The sequence below is a fragment of the Labrus bergylta genome, chromosome 14, assembly GCF_963930695.1.
Source record: "Labrus bergylta chromosome 14, fLabBer1.1, whole genome shotgun sequence".
Lineage (NCBI taxonomy): Eukaryota > Metazoa > Chordata > Actinopteri > Labriformes > Labridae > Labrus > Labrus bergylta.
Window position 1 is genome coordinate 26,661,515 of NC_089208.1, and position 27,455 is coordinate 26,688,969.

Consider the following 27,455-nt stretch of genomic DNA (forward strand, 5'->3'; position numbering starts at 1 on the left):
GAGTCAGCTCTGTGTGGATGTTCAGGGGTCAGTGTAAAAGGTTTGCTGTGTATGCTGAGCCTCACATGTTTATACCAGTGTGTGTGTTTCGATCTGTTTTGTTTTTTTCTGTTGATATCTGCTTATCTTTTTCTAAAAGCCGTTGTCCTTAAGGAGGTAACTTTCACTGCAGCTGTCTGCAGCAAACAGTTGAAAACAGAGCCAGCCTGGCACACAGAGTTTGTTATTAGTGGTGGAACAGAGGTGAATACTACAAGTGTGTGTCTAACTTGTGTCCTCATGCCTGAAGTCCTCCACACAGACACAGAGAGGAATATGAAGGTCAGGACGAAGAAAGAATTAGGGAGGAGAAATCATTTTTTTCCTTATCTCATTTCAAAAATATCTCAAATTGTTGAGAATAAACTAACCGCAAGGTATGAGGAAAAAAAACATGGATGTTTGTTTTTTTTGTTTAAGTTGGAAAATCCCGTTTTTTTTTTTTTTTCTTTAAGATTTTTTTTTGGGCTTGTAGTTCCATTAATGGAGAGAGAGATCCCATCTCATCTCATCTCACATGTACAATTATGAGAATTATGAGAAGTCAAAATTACCCCCTAACTTAGTTTGACTTATTTACCTGAAGTGTTACAGTTACTTTCAAAAAACCTTCACCCTTCATTTTTAACTGCTCATGCCCCAATATACTTCTCTGAGAGAGGGAGAGAGAGAGAGAGAGAGAGAGAGAGAGAGAGAACAAACAGTGTCCAGTGCCAAGTCCAGTCCAGTGCCAGCTCCTGCGGGCCCTCAGCGTGTTTCCAACGGGGCCGGAGATAAGACCCCGGGCTAATTTTCTCGCTCCGAGCTGCGGGTTCTCTGCGTGGCGGCACAGAGGAGCAGGATGGTACTCTGTGGCACAGTGTCACGCCACTCCAACCCTGTGACTGTGAAACATTGGGGCAAACTGTGTGTGTGTGTGTGTGTGTGTGTGTGTGTGTGTGTGTGTGTGTGTGTGTGTGTGTGTGTGTGTGTGTGTGTGTGTGTGTGTGTGTGTGTGTGTGTGTGTGTGTGTGTGTGTGTGTGTGTGTGTGTGTGTGTGTGTGTGTGTGTGTGTGTGTGTGTGTGTGTGTGTGTGTGTGTGGTATCAGGGTAGCAGCCAACACAGTGAGGAGGTTTAACCCCTCACTGTCCATCTGCTGCAGGCTGATGAGCACGCGGGGGGGGGATGAAGAACATGAAGCGTGGAGGGACTGGAGAAATGTTGCAGCTCTGATAAATAAACTTGAAGTGGTTTTATTTGCAGTGTCTCATGACTTCGTTTATCTCTCTTTGTCTGTGTGCGTGCGCGTGTGTGTGTGTGCCAAAGGGGACAAGAGCTGTGAGCTTTTACTTCACTCAGCGCTTAGAGACACTTTTTTCCTTGTGGAAGAAAAGTTTGATAAACGAGTCCTCAGAGGTCAAACTAATGTAAAACGAGGCACTCCATCTTCTAAAGCTGTGAGTTTGAAACTTGGGTTTCATTTTAAACGTGATACTCCACCTAGAACTTGTCTTTTGAAGATGAAACCCCCTGCTGCGGACTTTAAAGGTGACTGTAAAATGTTTGTAGATTCCTCAGTGACAGAGAACATTTGCTGCCTTCAGCTTTGATTCTGTAAGTTTTCCTTTAAGTCAACTATGAAACGATATCGCCCCTGCATTTCAACGACTATTAAATACTCTCACCTCTCACTTGAATCACCTTCAGAGGAAACCCTTGAACTAATACCTATTGCACTTTTAATGTTTGTAATATTTGTATACTTTTTATCTTTTAAAACACATGTTAAACCAAAAAGTGACACCAGCCTGGATGAGTGTTTTAGCACCAATTCGACCTCCTCCTTTGGCTCCATGTAGACCTGATGAAGCTGCTAAATCGAGGAATACTGGAATAAGAGTTGCCGGCTGCATAAAAAGCTATGTGGTCCTGTTTCATAGGCTGAATTTAGCTATATAGTATCCGCTGGTATACGTGGTCGTCACAATACACTGATGCGATTTATTGTTTTTTTTAGTAACAGAAGTTCTAAGGCAGCTCCTGCACAAGCGGCAGACAAAATTGTCCTTTGCTGGAGCTGCAATCACCTGTGTCCTGCATTGTTGTGTTAGCAGGCTAATGTTAGCACTCTTTAGTTAGCTCGTAGCTTCACATTGCACATAAATTGATATGGAATAACCGTGATATAAAGACACTTATATGACATCCACATAATCAGTGAGTATGTTCTTCTTCTTTTCTCTAGTTCTTGACTAAAACAGATTTATACTAAGGCCGTCCCGTCCATGTAAACATGATGTAAACATGATGTAAACATGATGTAAACACAGCTCTGACAACTGTACAGCTGGCAGGACTCGAGCTTCTCACTCATTCTAGACAGTCATGACTCAGAGAGATATTTACAGGCTTGATTTCTGCTGTATTTATGTGTAAAATGAGTTTTGTGGTAGTAAAACCTCCTATAGGACTTTTACCTGTACAGGACAGTGTCAGGAAATAAAATAAGGTTCATCGCTTTATTCATAAAGGTCACCAAAATCGACAGAGTAAAATCTGATGAAAATTCTCAGGACTACAGTCATGGACATGAGGAACAAGGATCCATTGAAAGTTTCTTGTCACCTGTCCCTGATTTTTCAAACTAAAAGATCAAAATTATGACTAAAATATCAAATATGACATGATGAATATCATAGCGTCTCAATGCCATTTGAGCAGACTTTACCTATAATTATCTCTAAAACTATACAGTAAAATCTGATGAACATTCTCAGGACTACAGTCAGGAACATGAGGAACAAGAATCCATTGGTAAACACAATATTTTCCTCACAAAAACATGCTTTATTATCGCTACATAAGCTTTTTTTTCTTGAAAGGTTCAATCATTTCTCCTCCTTTTTACTCGAGAGGTGCAGATCGTTTTCTTCACTTTGCAAACACTCTCTGACAATTAGGTGCTCAATAACTCATTAGAGAAGGTCCTGCATGCTCAGTTAACTCAGTTACAGTTTCCACTTATTATTAATGACGTCTGTGATGAATGGAGGTGTGATGTGTGAACTCTGAGACTCTTTCCTAAGCTTCAGTAGGAGTAGCTTAACCCTCACAGATGATGATTTTCTGGCAGGTTGAAGTGGTGAATATTTAAACAAACATTTGAAAGTGTGTTGTTGGCATGTAGGTGAACGTATCAAATCAAATGTACTTGGAGAGCTATAAAAAGAAATGCAGGATAAAAAAAAATGTTCTGCCAAAGAGAGAACACAGATTTATAAAGTCCATGAGACGCCTGAAGTCACATACTGTATGTTCTGTCATCGAGCTATAAGCCTTTAAAAAATCCCTTCTTTAACACTTTTCTCAAACTGTACAATCCATTATCTGGCATTAAAAGCACATCTCATACCACTTTAGTGAATAATTCCTCTTCAAATATGTGTTTTTTCCCCCGCTGCAGTACTATCCGATTTCACGCCTTAAAAGAGATTCTTTGATCCTGAAAATGTAGCGCTCATAGTTACGTGCCGAGAGCAGAGGCCAATTCATGTCAGATACATAAAAGTCAGTCAAGCACAATAGAGCCAATAGGCCAGACACCCTTGGGTGGAGAGGGGTGGGGTGGGGGTTGACATTCAGAGTGACTTACCCAAGCTCCTGGCGGTTCTTTTTTTTCTTTCAGTGTTTTATACCGCTGACGTTTTTATGACGCCGGCTCCGCCCGTCTTTATGGCTCATTAATATTCAGGAAAATGTAGAGGGGGGAAGGGTCTTTTTTTTCTTAGGTGCTGGGGGTGGAGTCAGAGGGATTACAAATAAAAAGTGGCAGGGGTTACCTCTAAAGGGGGTTTATGTCCCATCCCAAACTAGCCCCGCCCCCCTTTTTTTTAGAGGTTGTTTGTAGGTCAAGCCCTCGAGGTTCGAGGTGGCAGCTGCATGTGGAATTTGGGGAATGAACAGGTGAAGATGTGATGACACCTCTTCTTTTTTCCTCTGCTTTCTTTGCTCCTGTGAATGTGTCTGCCTTTGTGTGTGTGTGTGTGTGTGTGTGTGTGTGTGTGTGTGTGTGTGTGTGTGTGTGTGTGTGTGTGTGTGTGTGTGTGTGTGTGTGTGTGTGTGTGTGTGTGTGTGTGTGTGTGTGTGTGTGTGTGTGTGTGTGTGTGTGTGTGTGTGTGTGTGTGTGTGTGAGTCTTTAAGCCTTAACGGTAGTCTGGGCCAACTTTCTCGCCCGTAGTAATCCTAGACACCAGTTTGGGAGAAACAGCTGAACAGCTCTGTCGCCACTTGGATCCTCCTTTCTCTTTCTGTCTTCTCACACACACACACACACACACACACACGCACACACACTTAGTACCCACACACACACCTGTCACACTGTTTTTGATCACTGAGACCCCATGTGCAGAAAAATGGATTTCAGGGTTTGTGGATTTGGCATTGGAGGAAAAGGGATTTGGTGGGGGGTTGGTGTTAGGAAAGAGTTATGGTGGGAGAGAAGTGTGGGTAGGGGGGGTGTCTGATGAAAAAAGATAAAGTGAATCCCCCTCCCCTCTTTTCTTCCACGTTCTGTGGTGCTCTCCTCGAGCTGCCCTCTGTCCCCGTTATTAACCCCGGTGGTCTGCAGACATATGTGCAGTGATTGGAGCTCTGTGGTGCATGCTGTCATACACAGAGAGAGGACTAACCCTAACCCTGGACTTTTTAAAATGCATGGAAACATTTTACTACCCAGGGCGCCGGTGGCCTAGTGGTTGGTGCACAGGCCAAGTGTATAGAGCGGCCTGTGGATCCTTTCTAGCATGTCATTCCCCACTCTCTCTCTTTATAAGATTTCTCACTTTATCCACTATCCTTTCTAAAAAGGGGCGAATAAAAAGCTCCCAAAAAAAATCTTAAACAATAAATTAAATGTTTCTCCGACTAAAATCGTATATCTTGAAGTCGGACTAATATATTTAGATAATGTTGGGGGTCGATAAACTCAAACCGACCCAAACTGGTTAAGGCGTCCTGCGCATGTTCGACAGTCATATCATGTGTCAGGTGCGCTTTGGCATGATACACTTCATGAACGAGCACAAGCACGGGTACACACGCAATCGTGTTTAAGCACGCTACGGGACAATTGGGCCTAGTGTGAGTGTGCCTTCAGTCCATAAGAGTTGTATGAGTAATGTCCCACTGTTTTAAATTTGACATTCAAACCCTGTCTGTTTATTTCTGTTGACCACAGTAGCATGACAATCTCTCCTCCCGCTGTCTGAAGCACTTTGTCCATCAGACGTGAAAGTCAGGACACATTCATGTCAAGTGTTGTTCAACAGTCCACCTCATCATCAGCTCTCTTGAAGCTGCTGGACATCAGGTCTGTGTGTGTGTGTCATCGTGCTTACTATGAGTCTGTGTGTGTGTGTGTGTGTGTGTGTGTGTGTGTGTGTGTGTGTGTGTGTGTGTGTGTGTGTGTGTGTGTGTGTGTGTGTGTGTGTGTGTGTGTGTGTGTGTGTGTGTGTGTGTGTGTGTGTGTGTGTGTGTGTGTGTGTGTGTCATCGTGCTTACTATGAGTCTGTGTGTGTGTGTGTGTGTGTGTGTGTCATCGTGCTTACTATGAGTGTGTGTGTGTGTGTCATCGTGCTTACTGTGTGTGTGTCATCGTGCTTACTGTGTGTGCGCGTGTGTGTGTGCGTGTGTGTGTGTGGGCTCCGAGGTGTGCTCATGCTTCACTAATGGGATTGCGGGTCCCGGCCTTGTGGCGGACAGAGCCGATGGCCGTTCTGGTCTTAAAAGAGGGGGATCAGATGGCCGGAGTGAGGCCACGGGCCCCTGGCTTAACCCCCTCTGTATGATCCGACCGTCTGCTGGTCACTGAGCCAGACCAGCAGCCAAACCCTCTCCCGGAGGATACACACGAATTAATTAGACCGTGCTACAGGCGAGTGTGACCAGTGTTTGTGTGTGCATGTCATAAAGGGTCAGGGGGGACAAAAGCAGAAGGAAGAGGGGGGGGTGGGGTTGGGTGAGGCGTTGACAACAGGTGGTGTGAGGAAGAGCTCCCCCCCACCCCACCCGTCAGTTTAACGACAGTCGAGAACAATAAAGACCCCAATTGTTGTAGCTTGAGTTTGAAAGGCCGTGTCAGAAGGGTGATTCAGCTCTGAGGACTGCTGTTTGTTGTGTCGCAAATATCGGAAATAATTAGTCGATCAAAAGACAAATTTCACAACAGATTGGTATTTTTAGTCATTTTTTCAAACAATACAACAAACATTTTCTAATCCCAGTTTCTTGAGTGTGCTGAGTTTCTGTTTTTCTTTGTCAGCTGTGATGGTTCATGGATAGTTTTGGGGGTTTTTATAAAAAAGAAAAAAATGAATGACATCACTGTGGGCTCTTTCCATTGTTTATGTATGTTATTGTTTATCCTAAACCCATGATTGATTACTGGTCAAAATTGGAGATTGGTGTAGATAAGGGTTGTATTGAACTGAATTCATTCTGAGATGCTCCACCTCAATAAATGGCTGAATGCACCATGGATTTTTAAGATATTTTTTGGCCGTTTTGCCTCCATTGGACAGGACAGCTGAAGAGAGACAGGAAATGGTAGGGGGAGGGAGTATGGGGGATGACATGCAGAAAAGGGGTGAGCTTGGTTTGGAACCCCTGGCTGCTGCAACGTGGACAGCCACTGTACATGGGGCGCACAACATAACCGCTAACCCATCGGCGCTCCACACAAGGGATTATCATGATCCCAGCTTGTTGTAAATGAAATCTAAAGATGGTTTTAATGAAACATATTTAGGTTTTGATCATTTAAATGTAGACTTAAGACTGACAACAGATCCAATTTAATCCATTTACTATATTTCCAGTTCATTTAAGCACATACAATCTAAGGATTAATTAATTTTATTTTGAAATCAGCAGTGAGCTTGGGTTATGTGTGGATGTGTTTTTGCCAAAGTGTTAGGCTATTAAATTAATGGAGAGTCATTTGTCATGGATGCAAATGACCCCCCCGGTCTTTGTGCTCATTGAGGCCAATAGTTGCCCTCCAGTAAAGCTATACAAGAGGCTGTATGGTGTTGGTGAGTTGCTTCAGGGAAGGAATTAAGAGGAAGAAATATGAGGCGCGTCCAGTTTCAGAGCTTATCAGACACAAAGACACCGCGCGGTAGATTCTAGTTTGGACGAACTGGAAATGGAAAGATCACAGCAGAGATAGTGTGCACCTGTGTGTAAGAGGAGCAAACAACTGCTTTTCAGGTGAATCTGCTTCATTGTAGTTTTGTGTGTTTGCATGCAGTTTGTTTGTTACAGCATTGAAAGATTCAACCCTCTGCAGGCCTTGTTGAAATTATCGAAACAGACATCACACCAGCACACACAGGAGATTGTTATTTGCATAGTACAGTTTGAAATGATTTCAGATAACAAGTATAACAGGTGGAGCCTTCATTCTTTTTACAACAAGCAAAGCTAAGGTGTCTGTCTTTTGAGTCGTGATGTCATATTTTCTGTTTTTATGTGATACCATTTCAAAATTGTCCTCATAATTTATAGCTTATTTATTAACACGACCTTCTACCTTCTAGACGTGTGAAAAAGGTGAAATTCTTCTTCAAGAAATGACATCGCAATTAGCAAAAATTGGAATGTAGGCACGGCTGAACCTCTTGTTCCTGCAGCTGTTTACTTAGATGGACTGATGAAGTTGCAATGAGTGCACCTGTAGAGGATATACGATGGCACAGTCAGTAATGGAATCAGTAGAGAAAGAACAAAAGACAAAACTACAATATGATGAGAAGTGGCAGCGAAGGAACAAGATGGCAAATGGCAGACATGTTGGAACGAGGAGCTAAAATCAGCAGATAGGAGAGCTCAGAACGAATCCTTCAATTCATCACAAATAACAAGAGAAGCACGGAAAGAGGGAGAGAGATACATGGAGGCATCATTAATGACAGACAGTGAGCGGGAGAGGCCAACCGGATCAATATGTGGTTCAAACGAATCAATCGAACGCAATCAGAGCGCCATTACTGAGCAGATAAACAGGAGGGTATAAAAGAAACACAGAGGAAGGAGCAGTTTACAGAGCAATACAATTAGTGTGCGAGTGAATGTAAGCCACCAAAATGAGCTTTTCTAAGCATCAAACTGACCATTATTGTAGTTATGGTGGTATTGGGACAATATGTTGTCCTTAATGTACCAATCAGTTGTGGTATGAGGTTTGATTGTGCTTATTGAACGGCAGATTAGGGTTTATAGCTTTATGTGTGAACACACAGCTCAATTACAGTAGCTTAAGGACTGCACCAATTGGTCAAATTCATTGGTGTCAATACGGGCAGCTTAAAGGAGATCTACTGATCCATATTTATTTATTTAAATGTATTTAACCAGGAGAACCTCGTTGAGATTAAGAATCTCTTTTTCAAGAGTGTCCTGGCCAAGACACAATCCATATTTCAATACATACTGTTACATTGTTGGATGTCCATACTAAACCTTGGCAAAGACACACAGTTGTTGGCGTAATCCCTGAACATGGTTTCCTGCTGCTCTGATCGAGATGTATGAGAACTTGGCTACAACCTGACGTCAATGGGTTCAAGGACACGATCACCCGAAAGCTCCCTCAAATTTCCCTGCGACTGCAAACAGAGCTGGCCAATCAGAGGAAAGATAAATAAGTAGGTTTTTGAGCTACTTAATAAATGTTGAAAGTGAGTATAATAGATCACCTTGAAAGAAGAGGCCTGTGACTTGGAGTTGAAAAGATGCATCAAGTCACAAGACAACAAGTCAATGATACATTTTTATCTATTTTGCACTTTACGTTTGAAACAAATGTCAAAGTGCTCCGATGTTAAAAACATGAGGATTAAACTATTAAAAACACCAAGCAAAATCGGAGCTCCAGTTGGTGGGAATCTCATTCTAGTTGTTGTTTAATCAATCCTAGCTTTTCACAAGGTCATTTTAATTACTGGACAGTTCATTAAGGGACTGGGTGAGTCATTCTAAGTTGGAAACCTTCTCTGCATATTTAACAGTTCCTCGCTTGCAGGACAAATCATTATAGTAGACGGACAAATTCTCATGGTTACCCTCAAGCGAAATCTTTGGTGCACCAATTAATTTGATTTGGTTGCAATTGGAACCTCTTTGGAAGCATTAACTCTAACTATAATTATTCAAGAGAGCATCCCTTTAAATCACAAGTTATGTGTTTTTAATTATCTTGGTTATAAAAGTCATATTTCAAGCAAAAGATTGGGTCTGTCGGCCTTGTGGGTACAAGCAGAATCATTGCCACTGATTGGACGATATATGAATGAAAAACCTTTGAAACATCACTGATGCAAATGTATGACATCTCCTGCCCTTATTTAAAGAAATGAAGAACCGTCTGAATGTTTATAGACTTTGATTTTGATTATACTTGAATATCTTTCCTAAGTGTACATCTTCTTCAAAACCTTCCCCTTTTCCATTTTTTTCCCATTTTTTTCAAGATATACAGCATACTGTAATACCTATACACTCCACCTTCTTATTTTTATTTTTACTGACTCTCCCTGAGCATTAAATCAAGTTTAAATAAATCACGGTTTGTTTTCTCTTCAGAGACATTTAAAGCCATGGTTTCAGCTCTAATGCAACACCTTCTAAACCCTTGATAGAAAATCAATACTTGAGTGACAGATAATATCAGTCTATTCCAAATCACTGGTGGTAAATGTTAAATTAGCATTATGGTATTCGACACGAGTTACCTTCTGCATTTCAATAAGCAGCTTATGTTCCTCCATGCATGTTAAAGTCTGTCATACCAAGAGCATCCTCTTGAGCATTGAGAGCATGTTTAACAATAGAGATTACCTTATCTGTGATCTGAGCCTCGTTGGATGTGCTTTAGTGAGTCTGCTTGTCACTTAGGTCACAGTTGTACCTGTTTATTCTTTCCAGTTCATGGGTTGAAAACATCTTATGGGGTGTGTTTCCCAAGCAGATTCTCATTTTAATCAATGTGTGGAACTTCTCTGTGGTCAGAGGTATTCACCTTTGAGTTTGTTGTGGTTGAATAGAAACCTGTTGAAAGCTTTAGAAAAGGCGTTACAGGGGGATTTAGGTATATTTGACCCGTCTGCAAATGGTAAATACGAGGGCGAACAGCTGTGGAAAATGCTTATTGATTTCCACTCGTGTGTATTTGTACAAGATTCATTTCTCCTTAAGACACGCTCCCACCTCAGAGTTAGGAAAGGTCAGTGAGCAGGGGCTTAAGTCATTCAAGTGGAGCTAAATGGATTTCAGCTCCAAGATCCATCTGTTTTTGGAGTTTGTTGACAGGGTGGAAAATTGGAACTGTTGCTCTTCCCTCCCCCCTGTCGCACCCTCCGCTCCCCCCTTCACAGTGCAGGGGCATGGGTAAGAAGTGTGCTGGGCACGAGGCAGGATACAAGGTGGGACCATCTGCTCGAGCTATGTCAGCACATTTGCAGTGTTCGACAAAAAAACAGAGTTGCAGCATTCATTGTAAGCCCAGTATCAGTCGTGTTAGCAGACATGGACAGCTGAGGAGGGGGCATCTGTCATCTCGTGTCTGACAGGAAGACGCTGATCTCACCTTCCTCACCTCTCAGACACCAGCAGGGAAAGTGGACATTTTCAGACCCCAACAATCAAACTGAACACATGAAGAGAATGACAGGGCCGTGTGTGTGTGGTGTGTGTGCAAATAACAAGATACCCTGCTGAGAAAATTGACAGTACTTTCAAGATGCTGAGTTTTCAGAAATCTGTTCAGAAGCAACTGTTGTTAAAGGTTTTTCTTGCTCTTAATTCAGCTATTAGCTTCCAACTCAGAGCACAAAAAAACAGAAGAGCTTAAATCCTACCCTAATGAGATCTCAAATTCAATCAATAAAGCTGAAGCATGATTGTCAGTTGTCACACTTTGTTTGACACTTTGTTTATTTGTCCATCCACACTCACACTTCAGAGACCACACAGCACCAGTAGCCTGCAGCTGCCCTTTTCAGAGACTGCTTTGCAACTGCTGGACTCCTAGTCAATGGAGAGACAACCGAAAACATGTTACAAAGAGCTGAAAAACACTCCTGCTTTCCTGAAGTGCATGGTGTGGAAACATTTTTCCTTTCTCTAAACTCTGAGTTTTTACGATATGAACAATCATGTTGTCGACAGAGAACCTCTAGTTATTAGTTCTACGTTAAATCAAGTTGCGATTTTTGATTTAAAAACTGGATTTGGAGAGTTGTGGCAACACTACTAACTGCAAACTGAACATCATACTAAGGAAACCAACAATAAGCAACCATTGAGCTCAAAAACAGCTATGGGTTGATAAGAAATCCAAAGAGCTGGGCTGGTAAAGATACATTACAAAAGGTATAGGTGAGTGGGTTAAGCATTTAGTACGGTAAAGTCATACAATTTCCCCAACTCTGTAGTCTATTCTGAGAATACTGAGTTAAACTGGATGTAATATTGTTCTGTAAGCTGCCACAACTTCTTCTGTTACACAGTAACTACTCAACTCCAGTTTTTTTGAAGTGCATAACAAACAATTGGGACGCATTGTGGGGAAAAAAAGGCATTATTCTTCTTCCTATTACAAGGCCGTTTACCAATATGAAATATTATTCAGCTGTTATTCCTGGGTGAACCAGTTGCATAATACTGAATAAATAGATTGTGAAAGACTTCATCTGGATTTTTAATACATTTAGACTGAATAAACAGTGTGTGTGTGTGTATATATATATATATATATATATATATATATATCTCATCACATTCCTTTCCAATGATCATAAGTTTTGACATTACAAAACATTGTACTAGAAAATGCCTTGATTTACAACTCAGTACTTTTTTTGCCAGAGCAGTCGGGGGAATGGGCTTCATGACGTAGTACTAGAGGGTTTAAACAAAGTCTAGATCTGCCTGTTAAAACGTCCCTTGAACTGCTTCATTGTCAGACTGTGGTTCTTTAATGTGGTCAATAATTGATAGTCTGTGTGAATGTGTGAGTTTTGGGTGGCGGCACCCATTGTCTTCAGTCGCCTTTTCCGACCTGTTCCCCTCGAGGTCGGGTTAAACAGTGTTTCTGGTGTTCCAGATGGGTGAACTACAGTAGCCTTGGTTGGGCTGGAGGGTCAGCTGGGGGCAGTCCGAGGGCAGGCGATTGGAAGGTTGGGGGGGGGGGGCCTCACAATGGGCTTCTCAGCATTTCTCAGTGACCCTCTTACCCCGCTGCTATAGGCCGCACAATGCCAGCTATTACTAGATTATAGTAATCCTCTTTTCAGGGCCAGACAATTGCTTTATTAGCTGACCACACACACAGGAGTCTGACCACCTTTGAAATGGTATTGTTGTAGTGGGCCCTTGGGGTCCTGGGGTGGGTGTTAATGGTTGATTGGTGGAGGGGTGGGCAGAGGCGGGGAGGAGGTTTGTTGTTGTTTTGTTCAGCTCTCCTTAGCAATGACATGCATACATTACTTCCACTTTACTTCTTTGTGTTTGACGCTTAACACCAGCCGACCATGATAGCCAGATGGATGGATGGATGGATGGATGAATGGATGGATGGATAGATCAATAGATAAGTAGATCTATCATTTTAGGGAATTATAGTAATGCAACTGCGGGTTGTCCATACACATTAAATGTACAGTCAGACTGAATAAATATATACCTTTAAAGACAAACAACCAGGATATACATACACAATTTAAAAGTATACCAAAATACATAACACATAATATTAATCTAAATATCTCTAGAATATCTTAAGAATACACAATCAATGTTGCATAGGGAGATATCCTCTAATCCTTACACTGGCAACCCTCCACACCTTATAATCCATATGACACATCATTCTGTCAAACATATGGCTTCAATTACAAACAATTAAGTGCACGTATGGATGTTCAGATTTGCAAACCCCCCCCCCATTCCTCTCCTCCCTTCTTAGCATGCAGTCCAGATTATTTTTTCTCTGAATCTCTCCTCTGGCTTTTTCTTGCCAAACAACTCCCATCCAAATGCTGTTTCATCTCCTCTTTTTCTCAATTTCTAAAGACATGGCACATTTCCAATTGAAGCAAAAAATGTTCCTTTAAATTCCACTTCAAAGTGTGCATGTGTTTTTTTTTTGGTGTGTGACGGATCTTTCTTTTTACAAAGGGGCATAAGCTGTTTTTGCCAGCCTGTCAATCAGACACAAACAGATTCACCTGATTATTTATTCAGCATTTTTTAGGAGTGGGCAGCCACTCGTGCGGAATTAAGTATTGTCAAACAGTTTGAATATTTCATGAAGAGATGTGGTATATGTCTCTATCTCTGTCATTTACAGCATATATTTGCATTAGAAACAAAGAGCATGAGGGCCTTTAGAAGCATCTCTCTATGCTCCCTGAAGGGCATGTGCCTGTTTCGATCAGAGAGGAGACTTGTGCAAGCAACTTCAACACAACTGCATCATGAGATTTATGACACAAGTAATTTAAGTGCATCGCTTTGGTCATGAAATGTCTAAATGTTTGTTCTGAAGTCCTCCACTTGTGAAGAGATAAGCTCACAGCTTCATTAAGATGATGAATTTGACATGTGAACATGAAACAACCGTTCACCTTCACTGTACTCCATCTAACACGTCCTGACTCCTTGTGTGGAGGGGGGGGGGGGGGGGGTTCACAGCCTTCAATCTTTATAATATGTTTCAATTGAGAGACTAAGGGGAGGGAGAAATAAATGTGAAACACCGCGTTTTGATAATGTGATAACATCGATCCACACTCTCCGCTGCAGTAGGTCAGAAGTCAGGGTCAGCTACACCACAGCGTTGACGGAGACAAATCATCGTCTTGCCCGAGGATACGTCAGCAGGGTGAATTTTTTTTGGAGCCAACCACGGAGGTCTATCTTATCACATGTTCTGAAATGTCTTAATAGGACTGCCTCCTTAAGTTTAAGAATAAAATCATAGGTCCAGTCGACTGTAATCTCTGTGTTGTGCATGAATGTACACAGCTGTGAAGGCAGCATGTCAGACTTTCATCTTCATGAAACACATATTTGCAATGACCCTTTATTTATATGAGGGAATATTATGAATTATCTCCAAAGAGACTCTGGCTTTAGAAAAATATATTTAAAAAAAGGTCTAATGTTGAAAAAATATTGTTTATCTGATGACCTTAAGCCGCCGTAAGGTCAACAAGGGCTGCAGACTTGTACCCTTTTTATAGATGCTCATCTTGTTTTCGGGTCAGGATTCTTCTCAGTTCATAAGCATTATTACTGAGATGGTATTTCAAACAAAGATAAAAACAACACTGAATAAATCCCTTACAATTTGAAAAATCTGTGTCTCTCTCGGGGTCATTGGCAGGGCTTCTGGATCTGCAAGCCCAACTGCTGCTAACGTTAGCTCGCTAGCTCATTCACTTCAATTACCATAGTTAAATCCACAGTCATTGAAGCAGTAAGAAAGTATGGCTCTTACTGGTAAATATGAGACTCTAGCTGGCTGATTTTGGACTTACATATGACCTGGAAATAGAAGAGGAATGATTATTCAGCACCTCATATTGAACAGCTGAATCTAATTCAACTTACACATTTCTGGGCTGGATTCAGAACTACTTTCACTTTCTTGGAGTAAAAATCCGGGAGCTGGAGAGCCGCAGTGTTGCTTTTTTAATACCCAGAGTATTACAGAGTCCATACTTTGCTGGGTTTTGGTCTGCAGGTCTTCAGAGGTTGGAGGAGTCGTGTGTGTATCCCATCAGGAATTGCAGAGATGAAACACATAGATGAAAAACTGGCAGAAAAGCACATGGACTGTCTCTCCCACACACACACACACACACACGCACGCACACACGCACACACGCACACACACACACACACACACACACACGCACACACGCACACACGCACACACGCGCACACACACACACACACACACACACACACACAGGGCCGGCGTGGCATGCCAGAGGAGGTTTGCGGTGGATTAACCTCAAGGTTGCTGGGTGGGTGAGCACAGCCGGAGCAGCAGCACCACCAGCTCAGAAATGGGATGGGAACCTGCGGCTGAGACACACATAGGTGAACACTCCCCAAGCTGGGAGATTGGAAGGATTTAAACGCACACGAGGAGAAGTTTGTCTGAGGGTCGGTGTGTGTGTGAATGTACGCTCATTTGTGTTTACAGTAGATCGGCTTTATCGGTTTGCATGCACAAAGGTTAATGGGAGACAAAGGAGATTAGACTTGAGAAGAAATCGCTGCCAAGTACTGTTTTAATACCCCCTTTATTTGAAGTATGGATATTTTGATCAAATGAGCCTGAAGTGCCTAAGGCCATTTCTAATGTGTGTTTTTGATGGTGAAGAGATCTTTGATAGCTTTCTAAACACAAATGTATAATGAGAGGATCAACACTGGAAGGTCATGCACTCCTCAGTGATCATTCGTCAATTCAAAAGTACCATTAATATTTCATCTTTAACTTTATTTTACTTGATGGCTCTATCAGGACAAACCAGATGAATCTTCACACATAACTCACTAGAATGCCTGATGGAGCGTTCATGAGAAATACACAAATGTTGGCAGCAGCTTGTTTTGCCCTCATTTCTTCCTGCAAAGTAATAACAAAATCTTGGGTGCAGCCCAGAATCCATAGGAATTCTGTTATTATTGGACGCTTCTCCAGAGCATGAAATGCAAGTAGTGCCAAACACTCAGCCAGTGCAGGAAATTGTGTGCCCTTTTGGTAGATAGATTTAGTTCTAATGCAAGAGGTTAATTGGAGTTGAGTTGTAGATCATTGTTGGATTTCACATGTTTAAGTCATCCCTTCAAAAAATCCAGACTGTACACATTAAGGGAAACCTGAATGTTTGACCCTTCCAGTGTGACTGTGAGAGTGAAGGTTTAGGGAAGAGTTAGCCTACTTGCAGGTATCCAGTGCTGTTCATAAGCTTAACCCTCCTGGAATTCTGGAGCCAACACATGGTAGCCTCCAAAAAAGTTAATTCACCTTTCAACACTGCCAGGATTTTGTTTCATGTCCCAGAGTTTCTCCCATGTATGTATGGTTCTACGGTGGTCTGCACTTTCAGTTCATGGTTTAATCCATCATTTGAGTCAAATAAATACAATTTTGGGGTTCCATACCAAAGTCACAAAATGTAGCACTCCTTATTGGGATTGAAAGAAGTATTACTTTATGTAGCTCGGCTTGGTGGAGCCGAGCCGGCTTGGAGCCCCAGGGCTCAATCATTGCTCCTCTTCTTTTCTTTTTATACTTCCTTCCCCTTAATTAAATGATTTAAGGGTATATGTGGTCATTTTTATCTTGTGATACGAACCTATAACTTTCTTCAAATTCAAATAACTGTAACTTTGTAACTCTCCCACTCTACCAGTTGATAAATTTAAAGAAGCCGTTAAAAAGTAATCTGTTTCACACTTTGTCCTGTCATGCATGTGTTCCTCTACTGTTTGAAACTGGCAGCATGTTGTAATGTTGGTTTTGAAAGGGGCCTAATACCCAATAACTATCACTCTGCTATAAAATGTCTGATTCCATCAGTTGAATCCCTCTAATTTAATGATATGTTTGCATTGGTATCATACACTATACTTCACAACATGTAAAACTCCATACATTCCAGTGTCTATTGTAACATAACAAGCATCATTTTTCCCACATCTATGCTTCACACTTTCCCATGAAAGCATGAAGCAGCTTAAACCTGTAATCTTACTGTCACATGATTATTGGTCCATGCTGACAGGCTGCCTTCTAGTTGGCCCGATCATCCTCCACCTTTGTCCTCAGAATGTAACGGGCCATGTGCTTCATTATAACACACACACATGTGCACACACACACCCATATGAGCACCCCTCTTCCCTGTAAGAGTCTGTGTGGCTGCTAATGAGTGCCTCCTGCCCACGGTCATATTGGCTTCAGACTGAACCACTGCCAAGAATCACCCCCACCCATCCCTTCTGCCTGCTCCTCATCCAGCCGTACCCCACCCCCCTTCCAACACGTCTGGGTGTGACAAGACACTGTGGAGGGGCCAGGCCCGGCATTTACGAGTGCTTAAAAAGCTGTGAAACGTTGCACCCTGACAGATAACCTCATCTATTTTTTTGTCAGTATCACGGGGGGTGATGGGGTGCTTGTCATATTTATTCTCTTGATTCAATTTCTTGATTCATGAAGCAACAGAGACAAAACATTTTATTATTTAATCAAGCCTCATAAACAATACCAGAGGATGACATCAATATTAAATGGAATGTAATTTTCCTTGGTTTGTCATTTGATTATTATGTAAAAACAGGTTTATCTTTGCTAATAACAGGCTTATGGTCTGCCTGTAATGCATCACAGTGACTTGGGGATTACATTTCAGTGTTATCCAAGGCCAGTAGTTAATAATTGGTTTTCACGAGGTTTGCTGTGAACCCCCCCCCAAAAAAAAAAAAAAAAAACCTGAGGCTTTCACATGCTAATGATTTGCACTGCTGAGTTATTGGGCAAATGCTCAAGTTTAAAAAAACAACTAACTAATATGCAGTTTTTTGGACAAATACGATAATGATTAAAGAGTGAATATCCCAAAATACATATGGTTGCAACATTTTTTGGATCTGTATAAAAAAATAGCCCTTATATATAAGCATCGCCCCTTTTTTTATGGATCTTTACTTATAATGGTCAAATTATTTGCAGCTATGCATGGAAAACATATTTCATGCTCTTTCCATCATGGCTCGTTGGACCAGCTGCTTTTCTAGCTATCAGCCCAGGTTACTTGTGACATGGGTGGGGGTCTCTGGGAAAAGATGGTGGGTGGGGTAGGGGGTCAGCTGTTGCGGCTGCTAAATGGACTCAGCTTAGGGGGACTAAGCAGCAGCAGCGATGGTGGCCTAAATGGCTCCTGCAGCTGACCCGCTAAGGGACAAAGGAAAATAATAGAGGGAGTAGATTTGAGAGTAAAATGCATCAGCCGTTGATGAACAGGGTGTGTGTGTGTGTGTGTGTGTGTGTGTGTGTGTGTGTGTGTGTGTGTGTGTGTGTGTGTGTGTGTGTGTGTGTGTGTGTGTGTGTGTGTGTGTGTGTGTGTGTGTGTGTGTGTGTGTGTGTGTGTGTGTGTGTGTGTGTGTGTGTGTGTGTGTGTGTGTGTGTGTGTGAAGTGTAGGGCAGGCGGTAACGCTTGGGAGGAAAAAGAAGGTGACCCCTCTGGACTCATGGAAGGAGTAATTGAAATGCCTTGTCGCTGCTGTGAGTCCCATTCATTCAGCTTTAGCGCCGGGTCCATTTCGCTGTCGGCTATATAAGCATTTCCAGAGAGCTAAACCATGTTATGTCATTTACCCAGAGCCATAAAATACTCTCAGGCCAAAGAGCCAAATGACAGCAGCACCTTGAAGATAAATGGAATTACTTTTTTGAAGCAAGTCATTTTTTAGAGGAGGGGCACTTTAGGTCAGCAGTTGGAAAATGTTGATTAAGAAAATGTAAGGACTTCTTGACTTTGTGAGTGTGTTTGGAGGCGGGGGTTGGTACAATCTTGAGCTAGCATATATATTGGACTGAGCTAGTCATATATTGAATGCAGACAGTGTGTTGCTTTATTTGCTGCTACAGCTGCTGTGCTGCGTATCTGCCCAACGTCTGTGTTTGCATTGGGTGAGGTTGGGAGGCGATGGGTGCTCAGAGGCAGCGCCGACATCTGTCTCCAACTGTGAGATTCCCACCTCCCCTCCATCCTCTGCAGACCCACCACTCACCACTGAAACACACACCAATATCCTGTGCGAGCAGAGTCATGGCGGTTGATAGTGATCTGAGGGGGTCCACTCTGGATAATGAGAGTGGCTGATGGAGGGTGGCTCCTGATGGAGGTCCCAGCAGTGGGTCCCAAAGGCCTGGACTAATATTTCACTGGAGAACAGGCTACACATATAGAGAGAGGAGAAATTATGTTCACGTCTACATCTAATCAGGGTTGATGAAAGGATAAGAAAGATATATGTATCAGGAAAAACATCTTTCTTTCTGTTAGCCCAACAGTCTCAACAGATGGCTGTTCAACTGGAGTCTAGTTCTGCTCGAGTCGTCTGCCTGTTAAAGGGGCTTTAAACCTTTCCACTGTACTCAGTTCTGTGTTCATGGTGGATTCTTTTTGGGTCTTTGTAAATAGTAAAGATTTTGGTCAAGACCTGCTCTTTTTGTAAAGTGTCTTGATTTTTATATTTTATGAATGAGCGCTATACAAATAAAGACTGGTTGTGTTTTTTGCATGTGTGTAAATGTATATAGCCACCATAATGTCACCCATATTTTAGAATGTTTTAAAGCCTTGAGGTTAGAAATTTAGAGCCAAAAGTAGCCATAATTGGGAAAGAGAAAAAAAGTGTTTGGAGATCTTGACATTATAAAACACTAAACCATCAGCTGGGAGTGTTTGCTCTGTTTGCACAATGCATCAGGTATTCCCTTTATTCTTAGTGGGGTTTACGTTGGGCTAATGCTAATAATGCTAATAATGACTAGTAACAAAAAAAACAGCTGTTAATAAAATGTACCTACATATAAAATGAGCAGCAGACTCCTAAGAGTGTCTTTTATTACAATTGAACACTTAAGACATTTTTTTCTAGTTCGCTGTTGTAGCATATTTTTCGAACACACAGCGTTTTTTCCCTCTTAATGGGACCAAAATGAATAAAATCAGCATTATGCCGTTTTAAATGCAACTTAAAACTAGCGCTTGGGAAAATAAACGTATCAGGAAAATGTTAACTGAGCGGAAAAATCCACTAAGAAGTTATTGTCTCATTTTGTCATCTGCTTTCACACTACTCACTAGTAAAACCATCCCCCTGCTGGCCATTAACAAGAATGCAGTTTCAAAGCTGCATCAACGTCCGCTTCCCTTTTTAAACCCAGAGGCTATGTCCACATCTCATGCTCTGTCCAGGGGTCACACCAGAGCGTATTGCTGCATGTCAGGGCGAGATGTCAGCTGATAGCATGAACAGACGACCAGCTCAGTCCCCGACAAAAGAGTGTGAACCTGAGGATGCTTTCCATGATTTGTCCTCCTTCTATCCCTCTGTTTGCTCTGACAGCAGAGGGACCAATCCGTCATCTCTCTCTCTGCCATCTGAATATTTATTCTAAAGGGGGTGCTGACACACACACACACACACACACACACACACACACACACACACACACACACACACACACACACACACACACACACACACACACACACACACACACACACACACACACACACACACACACACACATGCAGTCTTTGGAACATTAACAACAGCGATAAAGCCATTTAATTAAAAGTGAGCCCGAGCTCTCCCCAAAGGTGTTTTTTTATGTCCAATTAAATGCTCAAATGACGCCCTGAGATACAGCAGGGTCCTGATTCTTTACACTTGTGGTAAATCACAGAAAGTCTTCGAGGGTCCCAGATGAATATGACTGCCATACATGCACAGAATAGATTAGATTCTGCAGAGATTTTCTAATTTCTGTAATGATTCATGTAATTTGCAATTCGCACATCCATCAGTGTACTGAGCATCACGCGCCGATTAACGCTACATGCAGATGGGAGTCATTTGTTGTTGTTAGGGTGACTAATGTGTTTGCCATTGTGGTAAGATACAGGCTGACAGAAATCTGAATCACACGCTGCAACGGAAAACCCAATGATCTTATTTTGATTAACGTCATGCAAATGATGTGATCAAGACAAAGAAAGGTCTCTCATGATGCATCGTTTTGTATCATTCAACAAAAGTCTGAAAAGATTTCTAATGTGAAGGAAAAACTGGTGTTGGGAAAAAAGCAATGTGAAAAAAGCATAAAATCCTCAAATAAAAACATTAAAGACCCTGAAAATGTTCAATCTTTAGGCTGACAAATAACTGTAAGGGATATGTATTGTCATGTCAGCAGTTTCAGCTTTTAAATTATAATATTTGCATGAATCCCAAAAGTAGATTTAAGCAGATTTAATCATAACATATCAACAAGAAGACCATTTCATATCTCTATAATATTTCAAACCTGTACATTCAGCAACTGTGTGCCTCAACATTAACCATGACTGTCTATTTCTGTTTAAGTTACCTCAGTAAAAAGGTGTAGCCATCGGGTTAGACACATCTAAATTTGTAAATATTTCATATTGTTTGCTTCTAGTTATTTTTTATATGAGTTGGTAAAATCTGGATATTAACTTCAACTTCAACTTTATTTGTCCCTGAAGGTCGATTAGTTTCAGCAAGGCAAAAAAAGGCAAAATACATTTAAGAAGCTAACATGGTAAAATGTAAGAGGTAATGAATATAGCAGCCTTAGAGGAACAAACAGTGATGCTTGACTGAGGATCTTAACAGCTTCCACAAGAAATCTTAAAGCCACTTCTCATGGTTTCATTCCAAACAGACATGTCAGACACGCTCTGATCTCTCACCCTGTGTCAGTGCTCTGATCAAAGCCCTTCATTCAGTGTGGGTCTAAAAGTTCAAGGTGAGGAACATTAGAACATCTGCAACCAAAAGTCTAAGATGTCACATGTAAGATGATATAACCAGAAAACATATAATAGTCATTTTGTGACAGATGAGGAATTTGCTGTTTATTGATACATTATTTAATTAGCGAGTCATCGTTAAAGGATGATGGAGGCTTTAAAATCAAATATCGACGTCAACCCCAAAATGGTATTTTCTGCTAAAACGACTGGCCAATGAGATGACTCTTTGAATATCGAGTTAATCCAATGACTGTTTGCCGCAGAATTTACCACAACTGACTTTGCCTTTTTAGATATGTGAAGAAAAAGGGCGTAACCAAATGTAGTGTTAGAAAAAATGGGTATTGTGGTATTGTACATATTTCAGTACCCTTCATCTCTAGTCTCAAGTATCAGAGATGGTGAAAAGTAGATATCAAGTGCTTACTTTTTAGAGTTTAATTCCAACCAGACTTCTACATTTCAGATATATGCACTTATATCTCTTGTGTGTGTTACTGTGTGTCTGTGCTCTGATTAAAGCCCAGCGTTCAGGCCCAGTGGTGGGGATTACTCTGGCTTTGTTGAAGGGGTTTTAAGAAAAGGTCAAAGTGCGCCCACTTAATATGGGCCCCAAAGGGCCTTGTGGGTAATTGCCAGTGCCTAATAAACTTCTAGATACCCTCTTTTCCGCTCAGATCTGCAGAGACAGACTGGGAGAGATCAGGGGCCCCTGGAGCCATGATCTGAGAGTGCTGTGTGACAGGTCATCACGGTGCTCCTTTAACCCCGTGGCATGGTAATTCAGAGCCGGGGTGCAACAATCTGTCTGACTTCCCTCCTCGCTTTGCGTGACGGGACAGGTTCTTGAACAATTTAGTCGGGGTTCTGTAATCAGCCTTGAATAGTGATTGGGAGAAATGTCAGCAGCAGGTATGGATAAGGTCAGAGGTGCGGTCTGGCATAACGTCCCCGGATTGGAGGGACCAATGGGATTTGGAGTACCCCAAATGCTCCGTGGCTAAGTAATTGGCCAGCGGGATATGGGTGTTGCTGAAGCCATAAGTGGCAATTTTGATTCCTCTCAGAGACGGAGAGAGAGAGAGAGAAAAAGAAAGCAACAAAGTTGTTCAGGAGGTAACAATGAATGTCTTGATTTGTATTTTATCAGTGAAAAGGCCACACAGGCTCCGTTAGCTAATGAGGAAATGAAAAAAAAAAAACCCTCCTTTTATCCTCTAACACTGAAGCGCCCGTCTCCTGTGACCTTGATTACAAACAAAACGGGGCTGATTTATCTCCAAATGCTCGCCCTCATTCAGAGAGGACGCCACGCTATCTTGACAGCAAGAAAAATGAGCTTTCCAAGTGAACAGTCTGACATTGAGATACAAAGCATTTCTCACACAAACCTCAGGTATTACAGATAAAGAGGCATAAAAAAAAAGCCTGAGTGTAAGTGAGTTCACAGGGAGGGATGGATGGACGGACACATGGATATATATGGTGATGATGATAATGGTAATGTCCCAGGGCTTTGTTGGCCTGTCGCTGCTGTCATGATGTGGAGGTGTGTCATTAATCAGATGAGGCAGTGACCCTCCCCTGCCAGGCGGTGACATTGGTGCTGTTTATCGCTCATGCAACACAACATGCAGACCAGCCCAATGGATAAAGATTTACATGCATTCATAGAATACACTGATCCAATGATCTATAAGCATTGATTGATACCAAGGACAAAACACTCGAGGGAGATGTTTACTGACAAACAATTACACCTGCTGCGATATATACTATTAGTGGAAAACATTAAATACACTCACAGATTACATAGAATTCTAGTAAACAAAACACTTTTCTGTGTTACGCTTCAAAAAGATAAATCAGATATGGTAAATACTTTTGGTTGTGCTGGGAGTTATTGGGATATTGGTCAGTCTTGAATGGGGTTGGAAAGACTCAGAGTATTACTACATCACCAATAACAACAACTATTGTTTTTAAGATTTTTTGGGGGCTTTTTGTGCCTTGGAGAGATAGGACCATCGCGCCACTGCTCACCAACCCCAACAACAACTACTGTTAATCACCTTAAAGTACATCATGCTCATGTAGAAAGGACTTCTGTTCTACATTTCCCATAAGTAAAACTAGGGTTGTCACAATACCTTATATTTGAACTTTGATACGATTCTAGTCAAAATCAAACAATGTTGATAACCATTTTGATACCTTTGCAATAAAAATACAATTCCCAGGCACCAGATATTGGGTAATTTACTGTATTAATTACCAAATATTGTAGGGAAACTGCTGCACAATGTCTAAAATGCAAAAAAAAACAAAAAACATTGGCAACGTTTCAGTGTATTTGTGCAGTTTAGGCTGTGCTCTCATTCGTCAGCAGCATTCTTTGTTTAACACTTTGACAGCTCTGACACTTTATACATTTTGGTCTTTCAAATTATGGAGATCATATTGTTTTGAAACATACGGCATCAAAAACCATCCTAGAATCAACATTTGGACAACCTTACCTGTTACATTTGATTGAAATAGAAGATGCTTAACTTGAGGAATTGCTTGGTATTCCCGTCCTCCATTAGTTTGTCTCATTCTGCAAGACAACAATTACATACAAGCTATTCATACAAATACATACAAGATTATAAGACAGCAGTTTAATAACTCTCTCCATGACATGCCTCAATATGCACAGTGTGACAGTTTATATAAACGACAGCTTTTTTGGTCGTGGTGTTCAAAAGTCTGTGAAGAGTACAAATTAGGACACCACTCTCTATAACATGACGTGCACTGTTTGGGATGAAGCTTCTCTCTGCTCGTCTTTGTGGAGGTCTCCCTGCAGATCTCAGCACATTGAGCAGAGATCTGAGTCAGGGCATGATGAGTGGAATGTCATTAAGACTGTTATAACTTATAGATATCATCAATGAGGTTGCCATAATTTAAACGATCCTCTCGCATTAATTAATCATCCAGCAGCTCCTTGATGTCCAAAATCTCATATCCATAGCCTTAGCTTCAAAGATGACTCAGTGGAGTACTTGAGGGGTAGAAATATGATAACTCGCCTGGTGCTTTTTTGAAAGAGCTGCTGCTTGACTTGAGGCAAATTTTTTTCACGTCCTGCATGGCTTTGGCCTCTTCCTGGTGGACTGGCCCTGTCAGCTCTCCATCCAAGACTACAAAAGCCTCCTCCAAAACCCGTAATCTGAGAGGTCACAGAGCTCAGGGGAATTAGAGGAGAGAGAAATGCCTGATGCCTTCAGGTAACGGCCACAATATGTCCTCTACAGGGGGATGGATTTTTTGGAGGAAAATAGGCAGGCTGACTCTGAGAGTAATGTTTTATGAATGGGCTCCAGGGAGACAGAAAGAGAGAGGTAGTTATTTTCTTTATTTGGTATTCAAAGAGGCTCTCTGCAGTTGATTTTGTTGATGTACTTGTTTGAGTCTTGACTTGTTTTGTCAACATTTCCACGTGTATTTATGCACATGATCCAACGGTGCGTGAGTCAGATTGAATAATTCATTTACTGTGTGTGTGTGTGTGTGTGTGTGTGTGTGTGTGTGTGTGTGTGTGTGTGTGTGTGTGTGTGTGTGTGTGTGTGTGTGTGTGTGTGTGTGTGTGTGTGTGTGTGTGTGTGTGTGTGTGTGTGTGTGTGTGTGTGTGTGTGTGTGTGTGTGTGTCAGTCAGCCACAAGAGCCTTCATTATTGATGTGCTGTGATGCTGCACACATGACAGAGAGCCAATGAAGTCCAGAGGGAAACATTCGCACACCGTGTTGTATTTACAGTAATGCAGTAACCAAAGCGAAGTCTCTGCTCTGCTTTGTGTTATTCAACTCAGCCTGGCTTTGTAATGATTGTGCACCAATAGGACTACACATCCAGGAAAAAAATGTAAGAAACCACTGCAAAACAAGGCATAGCTGAGTCTTCTTTCTATTATTTGTATAATTTTTCTGTTTTTTAGTTTACAACATTTTTCTCAATTTCAAAAGAAATGTTAATTAATATTTAGGCATTTTAATTGCAACACGCATTGAAAGAAAAAAAGAAGCAGTGTTATTCAGACAACAAAAAAACATTTTTTTAACAACAGAAGACTAATGTTTTAACTTGGGAAGAGTTTAGAAACCAATTTTTTGGTGGAATAACTACAAAGTCCACATGACTTGGCGTGTTCTCCATCAGTCTTTCACATTTCTGTTGGGTGATGCTAAGACACTCTGCGCAAAACTTTGTGCTGCTCAGATTTGTTCAATGACTTGTCGGATGACCGCCTAATCAATACCTCATTAAGGAGAAAGAGGTGTGCCGGGGTTTAAAATTCATCAGGCAATGGAGCAGAATGGCTTCCATGCATGTCGAGATACAGGTTAAAGGAGAATTTGAAGAGATGTTTTTTTGTTCTGGAGCTGTATGTAACCGTAATCATCTACCTTCTGTGTAAACACATAACTTGAAGATTTCAAACAGTTTCTGTATCGCTAATAATCTGTGATGCTCTGCTGGAGAAACTGCGTGATAAAACTATTTCTAAATCCCCCCCCAAGCATAGTTTGTTTCACATTATATGTTGTGTGAGCATATTGTAAAAGCATGTATGCCAATACTATTGCATCAGACCCATAGCAGCTTAACGGTGAGGGCTGACAGGTGTATTTTACATGTGCCTGGTTGGATAATTAAAAGAAAAAGGTTCAATCAAAAACAGTAAAAAACAGTATCATCTGCATAGAAGTTTACCAGTAATCTAACCATGCCTCTATGCTTTCCTTCTCTTCCCAGTTCTGAGAGACGATTTCCGTCAGACACCCAGTGACGTGGTGGTAGCAGCAGGCGAGCCGGCCGTCATGGAGTGTATCCCCCCGAGAGGCCACCCTGAGCCCACCATCTCCTGGAAGAGAAACAACATCCGGGTCAATGACCGAGATGAGAGGATCACTGTAAGTTGACTATACTTCTTTTATGGATATGGATTGTTTCTGTATACTTGGAAATGCCATGCTTATCTCAAAGGTATCACAATGTTTTTTAAAAAAGTGATTTGAAGCAGAAAAAATGTGTTCACTGAGCGGTTCCCCCCTTATTCAGAGGTGAAAACCGTTATGTTTTTCATTTGAGTGCTTTTTTCTGCTGTGTAAATAAGTGAGATGTTTGCAACCCTTAGAGGTTTTGAATGGTTGTTTTGAACACATTTGTTTGATTTCTCAAGTGACCTTAATCTTTTTCAACTTCCTCTCACAAATCACTACTTTGGGGTTTTGATTATTGATGAGGAGCCTCAGATTAAAAATCGTTCAGTTCCATCAGCATTGACAAAGCTTGCTATTGAACAGAACTGATTTGTATAATTGAATTCCTGAATCAATCAGTCAATAAATCAATCAATCAAAATGCAGAACGAGCATGCAGCCTGGTTCTAATACACTTAACATTTTAAAGCAATGTGGACTAATCGTGTTAGAGCAAATTAAAACAATGCACCAAATAACAAGTTAAGAATATCACGGTATGTTCACACAGTTGCCAGAATCAATCAATGCAGCTTCTCATTACAAACTCAACAGTGGAAGATGTTTCTATGGCGATTGGCCTGGAGCTAGACCCATTGTCAAACAGTGTAAGAACTACTGTAGCAGAGAATCCATCTATTGTGACACACCAAAATGACAGAGTGTCCTTTCTCTCGTCTAACATGCTTCAATATCCTGTTTCTAAACGTTGTCCATTTGTCTTCTTTTTCCTTCAACCCCACCTTTGC

The 27,455-nt window shown here is 41.5% G+C and overlaps 1 protein-coding gene across 5 annotated transcripts in view; it reads left to right on the forward strand.

Annotated features, from left to right (window-relative positions):
• robo3 (roundabout, axon guidance receptor, homolog 3 (Drosophila)) overlaps positions 1-27,455 on the forward strand; it is a 189,635-nt gene that overhangs the window by 106,592 nt on the left and 55,588 nt on the right. For all 5 annotated transcript variants that reach the window (XM_065962837.1, XM_029276509.2, XM_029276508.2 and 2 more), the window contains exon 3: positions 26,480-26,637. In XM_065962837.1, coding sequence (XP_065818909.1) covers positions 26,480-26,637 — 158 coding nt within the window. The remainder of the gene's footprint in view (positions 1-26,479; positions 26,638-27,455) is intronic.